This window comes from Nicotiana tabacum, chromosome 18, assembly GCF_000715075.1.
Source record: "Nicotiana tabacum cultivar K326 chromosome 18, ASM71507v2, whole genome shotgun sequence".
Taxonomy (NCBI): Eukaryota; Viridiplantae; Streptophyta; class Magnoliopsida; order Solanales; family Solanaceae; genus Nicotiana; species Nicotiana tabacum.
In genome coordinates, this window is record NC_134097.1 from 84,387,366 (window position 1) to 84,395,599 (window position 8,234).

Consider the following 8,234-nt stretch of genomic DNA (forward strand, 5'->3'; position numbering starts at 1 on the left):
ATAGAGGAAGTAATACACAAAACTAATTTATAACTAATACAAGAATTAGCTGCACGGATTTTAAAACCAGAAATTAAATGGAGGATAAATTATACAGACATTCGTACCACGGTTATCCCTTCTAATACAAGAAACCAGACGTATTAAGGACTCGTTCGTCCATAATTCTTTTTCTTTTATTTTTTCCAAAAATATATTTGAAATTTGTATGTTTTGAAATTTTATGAAAATGAGTTTTCACATACCAAAATTTCAAGTTTCTCGGGATTTTTTTTCCATTTATAAAACTGCAATATTTTTATAAGTAAAATACATGTCCATACATAATTTTAAATTTTAAAATATTATTTTTTAACGTAACTCCAAATATTAATTTCTATTTCAAAAATTATAATTTTTATGTCCAAACACCTGCTAAGTAAAATAATTCTCTTAATGAAAGTACGAGTGATTTTGTTTCTTTTAGATACTAGATTTGCTCTTTTCTTCTCTAAGACTAGTCTAAAAGTCTTAATTTAAAACCAGCCATAATGATTTAATGCATTATTGCTAGAATTAATCCTCTTAACTAGAGTTGTATTTAGAGCCCGTTTGGGCATAAGATTTTTTTTTTTAAATCGGTGTTTGGTCATAAAATTTCAATTTTCAATTTTCAATTGAAAATGTATTTTGGAATTTTTCAAAAATTTGAAAAACTCCAAAAAAACTGTTTTCAAAATTTTCACTCAAATCACTCACAAAATTTCAAAACAATCCAAAATTATATTCATGTTCAAACACAACTCTAATTTTTAAATATCATTTTTACTTGAATTTCTTTTTGGAATTTTACAATTGTTATGTCCAAACAGTCACTAAATATCTTTGGAGTTTTGGTGCTTTTGATGCTGACTACATAAATGAGACAAAACTTTATCGTTATTGCAAAATTTAGAAACCAAATTTAATGAAGGGGCACTATAGTCAAATCAAGTTCAAAAAGCATTTGAACAGAATGCAAATATCAACATTATTTGTTCTCAAATCTCAGATCAACCCAGCTAAAACACAACTCACAAACACCTTACACTCACACACACTCTCTCTCTCTCTCTCCTCTTAATCAGATTTTATAGAGAGAGAAAAGCCCCAAAAGCACTGCATTTCAGGACTCTCAAAATATAGAGAGTTTGTTTAAGCACTGAAGAGAGAGAAACTCTCGAGTATCATTTTGAACTCAACATTCCACGCAGTTTCTCTCTCTATATAATACACACGAAGAATTATACCAATTATATATACAGATTTAAATCTCCCTTGCTTATTGTACACTGATTGACTGGAAGAAATATTTTAGCGTATTTTGATGTGAGAGATAAGAGGGAAAAGTAGAGAGAGAGAGATGTCGGAGTTTGTTTCCGGCGACGGGAGCGAGGAGTTCAGTTACGGCGAAAACGGCGGCGGCAATGTGCGTGAGACTACACCGTTGACAGTGTCGGCGTCGTTCAAGGGTTCACGGCGGAGGACGGCGGTGATGAGGCCAAGCCTTGACGCCGACGAGTTCTTAAACCTACTTCACGGGTCGGATCCGGTGAAGTTGGAGCTCAATCGACTCGAGAATGAAGTCAGAGGTCAGTCATGCTTAGCTCGCTGGATCCAAATGCCTGATTTGGTGTTAGAACGATGCCGTTTTTGTTATGTATATATATTTTTTTTAGAAATTTGTGATTGATATTTGATACCGTGTCGTTTTACAGATAAGGACCGGGAATTGACTGAGGCTCAAGCGGAGATCAAGGCATTAAGATTGTCGGAAAGACTGCGTGAAAAGGCTGTTGAAGAGGTTCTCTGCTCTTTTGACGGTTTACTTTCCTTGGTCTTATTGTTGTTCAAATGTTGTTTTATAGCACAATGTGAGCACCGTATCAGAAAATCTCTACAACACTTTTTGTAGAGATTGCAGAGTTTGTGAGAGAAATTGAAAGGAAAGAGTAAGAAATGAATCTATCCTTTTTTTGTGGAGACACATCAAAAGGAAATAAGTAGTCCTAGACTAGGAGGGGCAGATGTAGTTCACAACTTATGGATTCATCCGTACCTAGTAGCTTTAGCTCGCACCATTTATATGTGTTAAAATACCCACTAAATAAGTACAAATGATAAATTTTGAACCAGTAATTCAAATGGGCTGTAGTAGAATTTTGAAATGGAACCCATAAAGTTCAAATCCTGGATCCGAAAAGCTATGTTAAACATATATTACAAGATGCATCTTAGTATCAAATACGGCTTGATGAATTAGTTTGGTTGGCTACATGAATTAACTATTCATGTTACAATACAAAGCCAAAAAAGAAAAAAAAGAAAAGAAAGGGAAACTACATTCTTGTTGCATTATGTGGAAAAGTGCAGGATTTTTGATTGTTTGATTGCTAGGAAATAGATAATTGTTTTTTGGTTTTCATAAATCTTAATGTAAAAAGAAATCATAGGACTTGAACAATCACTTGGCTGGGTTACTTATGGAGTAATTTCCATTGGTGTAATTGTCCTACTTCAAATGGATTTGAACAAAATCTTCTATAAATGAAATTTGCAGTTATTTAACTAACGACATGTTAAATTCTTCCAGTCTGAGAGTTAGCTTTAAGAAAGGTGGGCAATAGGATGCCCTTTTTTGATTTGGACTCATGATAGCTTTAAAGAAAGGTGGGCAATAGGATGCTCTTTATTGATTTGGACTCATGATATTGAGGATCTTTTGAGCCGTATGTGTGAATTGGAAGTTACATGTGCAGTATATGAAGATCTGGATATGTTCCTGCAATCCATGTTTATATGGGGAGGGCAGCGTATTCCAAAATCAGAATGTTGTGACTTTCCTTTCCAACTCATAAGAGTTGAATAAAAGATTGAGGTTCATAGTTGGAAGCTGTAGTCTAATCGGGTCTAGATTATTATTTGAATTTTTCCTGTGTTTAGGGCAACAAGATTCTAGTTTATGTCTTGCCTTTATAAATCCAATCATGCATTTTGATTGATGAATACTGCTGCTGCTGATTGTAAAGCTATTCATCAGTGAACAAGAGGAAAAGCTAATATAGATTTCTTTTTTGTCCTAATTTTAGCTCACTGATGAGTTGTCAAGGGTTGACGAGAAGCTTAAGTTGACAGAATCTCTTTTAGAAAGCAAGGTACATCGCGGATTCTTCTCGTCAAGATTTCTTTTCTTAAGCTTTCTATAACTGTGAATAATTTTTCTTGCTTGGCAGAATCTTGAAATTAAGAAAATTAATGATGAGAAGAAAGCATCCATGGCAGCTCAATTTGCAGCAGAAGCCACTCTTAGAAGGGTCCATGCTGCTCAAAAAGATGATGATATGCCGCCTATTGAAGCCATCCTTGCACCTTTGGAGGCTGAACTCAAGCTTGCTCGTCAGGAGGTGTGTGCACGTATTTCAAAACTGGTTGTGGTACGGTAAAAGCTCACCTTCATATATTTTCTCATTCTTTGGCCTTTTCCCAGATTGCAAAGCTACAAGATGATAATAAAGCACTGGACCGTCTTACAAAGTCAAAAGAGGCAGCTTTACTTGATGCTGAGAGAACTGTGCAGTCAGCATTAGCAAAAGCTTCTATGGTGGATGACCTTCAGAACAAGAACCAAGAGCTGATGAAACAGATAGAAATATGCCTGGTATGTTGATCACAGGAATGGCGCCTCTGCTGTTTTGAACATTGCAATACTCTCTCATTTTAGCTTTTTTTAATTATCAATTCTCTTTTTACTGATCTTGTTTCAATACATACATCAGGAAGAAAATAAAATACTGGACAGAATGCATCGCCAAAAGGTTGCGGAGGTTGAAAAGCTTACGCAATCAGTACGTGAGCTTGAGGAGGCTGTTCTTGCTGGTGGTGCAGCTGCTAATGCTGTCCGGGATTATCAACGGAAAGTTCAAGAGATGAATGTAGTATATCCTAGCTAGACTTCTGAATCATACTATAAACAGTTTGTATGCAGGCACTTCTAAATGCAGGGACATTTATATTGCTCCATTTTCCAGGAAGAAAGAAAAACTCTTGACCGGGAGCTGGCACGTGCCAAGGTAACAGCTAATAGGGTAGCAACTGTGGTTGCTAATGAGTGGAAAGATGCCAATGATAAAGTAATGCCTGTGAAACAGTGGCTTGAAGAAAGGAGGTTTTTGCAGGTATAATAGTATCACTTGATCACTATGAGATAGTACAGTCTGTTGTCTCTATAGAACTTAATGCATTCCGTTTATGTAGTTTAATAAGCTCTTATTGGTGTCCCAAAATCTATTCTACAGGGTGAGATGCAAACGCTGCGTGACAAGCTCGCAGTCACTGAACGAGCTGCAAAATCAGAAGCCATGTTAAAAGTAATAATTCAGTCCAATAAAGGGTGCATTTTAATGCAATTGTTTCAATTTCGTTATAACTTGAAATTTATCATTTTCCTCAGGAGAAATATCAACTGAGGCTTAAGGTCCTTGAAGAGACATTAAGATCATCTAGCTCAGCTACTCGCAGTACACCAGATGGTAGAAGTTCAAGCAATGGTCCTGCACGTCGGCAATCACTGGGAGGCGCTGAAAACATCTCCAAATTGACCTCCAATGGCTTTTTACCAAAGAGATCACCATCATTTCAGCTTAGATCTTCTGGGTCCAGTACGGTGCTGAAGAATGCTAAAGGGACGTCGAAGTCGTTTGACGGTGGCTCAAGGTCATTGGACAGGGGCAAAAACCTTCTGAATGGTACAGGTCCAAATTTCAACAGCAGCAAGTCGTGTGATGTAGCCAAAGACAATGAGACTGAGAATAATTCCTGGAAAGCAAGTCAAGTTGAAAAGAACAGTGACACACAAGTAACAGAAAGAGAGGATAGTATACCTGGAATATTGTATGATTTGCTGCAAAAGGAAGTGATTGCTTTGAGAAAAGCAGGTCATGAGAAGGATCAAAGTCTTAAAGACAAGGATGACGCCATTGAGGTTAGATTTGATTGCTCAGCTATACTATGATTTCGTTCACTATGATATTTCTGCTACGATTGACCGTCTTCTTTGTAACTCAGATGTTAGCTAAGAAAGTAGAGACTTTAACAAAAGCCATGGAGGTTGAGGCTAAAAAAATGAGAAGGGAGGTTGCTGCCATGGAGAAGGAGGTGGCTGCCATGCGTGTTGAGAAAGATCATGAGAACAGAGCCAAAAGATTTGGAAATTCAAGAGGTCCAGCAAACAGTTCTCAGCTGCTTCCAGGAAGGTATGCCTTTAGTTTTTAACCTAACACAATATGATATTACAACCAGTTATCTATAAAGCAGTATGTTATTCTTTATTCACTTATTAATTTTTGATGTGCATGTGCACGTGCAACCCCTTAACAGATAGTTCTTACATTCGGGCAAACTTTTGATAACCCAATTCAACTGGATGGAAAGAAGAGAGTAAATGCCGCCTCTTCTTTTAATCAAGGAATAGTTATATTGATGTAAAATAGTAGCACTCCGTATATGACTATATGAGGGACATACGAAAAGTTGGGAATCTCACCAAAAAAATTGATTCCCTACAAAGAGAACCCAATTATCCATGCTAATCGGAATCTCATTAGTTCCAGAATTTTATGAAAACAAAAACATTCCAGTAATATGTTAAAAATTGTTATCAACCTCATCAAAAGCTCTTCAGTTTCTTTCCTTTCCGTTAGTTCACCCTATTGCTATGGAACCATTTCTTATGATCTATGGACTACGTTCCTCCTAAAGGTCCAGCTCTGAAGCATGTTTTGTTGGTTTTAATACCATGATGTATAACTGTAACAGAGAAAGACCTTCAAGACTCGAGAGTATAAATAAAGGAACCATTATCCAACTACGGAGAGCTCTAATCCCTTCATCTCCCATTGAAAGAAATGGGAAAAAGGTTTAACTCTACGTCCTTGTCATCACCCATTCTATTCTGTACTATGCTCAACAACAGGTGAGGGAAAACAATACATTGTTGGATACTTGCAATTTTTTTGTTGAGAATTCTAACAAAATACTTGCAATATTTCTTCTACCCATAAAAATTAGCTTGAAAGGTTATTCTTGCGATATCTGCATGTCATCTCATGATGTCTAATATAAATTATTTAATTATGACTACTTTACTCAAGAAAGAACAAAGAATACTTTTTAGCATTTTGTACATGCTTTGGGATGCACCTATATGCATATAATTTCTGCTTCCATGTTTAATCTTTATAGCTCTTGTTTCCACCTTCTCTACCCCCAGGGTAGGGGTAAGGTCTGCATACGCATTACCCTCCCCAGACCCTACTTGTGGGATCACACTGGGTTGCTGTTGTAGCTCTTGTTTCCACCATTGTTTTTAAGGTTCAGAAATGCCTTGAAATTTGGGAGGTGGATGTGGTTCTTAGACATCTTTGTTGCATGGTGAAATATCTGATATTCCCGTTGCCTGCAATAAAATGGCAATTGCCTAAAGCCTAGAATAGATCATCCACTCCAAACCTTAAGGCAATGGGTTTGGTCCATGATCTTTATAGGCTCCTTTGGAAGCCTTTACAACAACCCATGGGACAGCAATATGACTCCAAACCTTCCCTTGCATGTAAGCCGACTTTGGAGTTCAGACATGAACTTTAATGCTGACTTAAAAGTGTAAAAATGAGCTTACTAAAGGTGGGCTCTGATATCATGTGAAACAAATCCGAATACCCTACCAAAACGTAAGACAATGGACAGAGTGGCCCAAGACCTTTATAAAACACTTACTTTTACATAACTCATGTGGAACAACTATATAATTCAACGTGTTGATAGAAGTTTGTTACTGGTGGTTGGAGTGTGAGTTTAACATATCTTTTTGGTTTAACATAGTTAGTTGGCTAGACTTTTGGTATGACCGGAAGGGCAGATGCTGCAGTTTCCAACTCAATTCCGTGGTTCTAGCACGGTCGCTCAACTGTTATATTCGGCTTGATTATCTGATTTTATACAAATATGAACTTATGTGCAAATTTTAACTTTTTACCGCTTTCATAATTACTATTATTATTTTTTACAAGGAATTGCAACGTTGTAAAAATGTATCTCGAACCGCGTTACAATCAATGTACCCGCAGAGTTAAGAAACTAGCCGACTAACTATGTCTAGTATCATTGTGCTTTCCCTATCTGAATATTGCTACTTGGTTAAGCTGCTCTTAATTTGAATGTTTCTGCAATTACTGTTTACCTTGCAATGGGGGCTAGGAATAATACTGGATTGTGGCTCCTTGAAATTCCCAGTGCCTGTTTTATCCTATTTATTTTTGTTTTTCAATTTTACTTCAAATAGTATTATACTATCTGCAGAAATGCGGCACGAAGTGGGTTAACACGCAACACTCAATAACATTGAGGAAACCCCAACTACAGATGTGAAGAAATTCTGCATAGACTTCCTCTGCTCCTAGTCTACTTGACAACTCTACTATTTTCCTCTAATGGTTTATTGTAAAATTGTAACAAGCATGCCAATGACTATGATCTCTCTGCTCTCTGGTTGTGACAAGATCGAAGCCTATCCAAACACCGGAAAAGGCCAGTAGATGAAATGTGGTGTGCTTCTGACTTTGACTCTGATCCCCTTCTGCTTAGAAATCAGCTGGAAAGATACTCAAGTTATCAAAGTTGAGCTAACTTCTCCCAGAATAGCTTGAGTGGTGTGGTTGTATAGGTAGCTGCTCTTGGCATTTACTTCTCTACTCTTTCCTCAACTTGTTTGCAGTCTATATTTGTAATCTGCAGCTTTAGTGTGTTATGATATTGGTTCATGTTTGTCAATATTCTTGTAAACAGAGGATGGTAATTTTTGCCCCTTCTGATCGTGATACCTTTTGTGTTTACTACCCCATTGGATTAGAGTATTCGTGGTAGTACAGTTATCTAGCCTAGTGCTATATAATTTTTCTCTGAACCAATTGAATATCTAATTATGATTAAGCGCTATTCTGCTTACCTCATTCCTTGTAGTGCTTAGAGAGGTTACATTTTGTGGTATATTTAAAGTTATCGAATGATTGAAGTGTTTGCACCTCCACAAAATGAGCATTACTAGACGCTTACAAGTATGGTGGAGGCTTTAAGTTACAGAGTAAATGAGGCATGAAAAAAGTGGCCAGCTCCTCTAAATTGGATTGATTTGATATAAGAAAACTCGCAAAGAATAAATTCAT

At 36.7% G+C, this 8,234-nt stretch overlaps 1 protein-coding gene across 2 annotated transcripts; it reads left to right on the top strand.

The window, feature by feature from the left end:
- Positions 1-1,005: 1,005 nt before the first annotated feature.
- LOC107762809 (microtubule-associated protein 70-2) lies at positions 1,006-8,021 on the top strand. Of its 2 annotated transcripts, none has more exons than XM_075237026.1 (11): positions 1,006-1,610; positions 1,737-1,822; positions 3,108-3,173; positions 3,252-3,422; positions 3,506-3,676; positions 3,795-3,950; positions 4,047-4,193; positions 4,314-4,385; positions 4,469-4,999; positions 5,083-5,270; positions 7,372-8,021. In XM_075237026.1, exons 1-11 carry the CDS (start codon positions 1,382-1,384, stop codon positions 7,409-7,411), a joined length of 1,857 nt encoding a protein of 618 aa, XP_075093127.1. In that variant the 5' UTR covers positions 1,006-1,381; the 3' UTR covers positions 7,412-8,021. The 2 variants fall into 2 exon arrangements, with proteins under 2 accessions (XP_075093127.1, XP_075093126.1); XM_075237025.1 differs by lacking the exon at positions 7,372-8,021 and adding an exon at positions 5,833-6,060.
- The last annotated feature ends 213 nt before the right edge of the window (positions 8,022-8,234 follow it).

What these genes read in the sequence shown, in the direction of transcription:
- LOC107762809 (XM_075237025.1), top strand. Translation starts at nt 1,382, where the DNA reads ATGTCGGAGTTTGTTTCCGGCGACGGGAGCGAGGAGTTCAGTTACGGC. An exon ending in AAGAAAGGAGGTTTTTGCAG is followed by an intron (nt 4,194 to 4,313) that starts GTATAATAGTAT and finishes TCTATTCTACAG; the next exon opens with GGTGAGATGCAAACGCTGCG. An exon ending in TCTCAGCTGCTTCCAGGAAG is followed by an intron (nt 5,271 to 5,832) that starts GTATGCCTTTAG and finishes TAACTGTAACAG; the next exon opens with AGAAAGACCTTCAAGACTCG.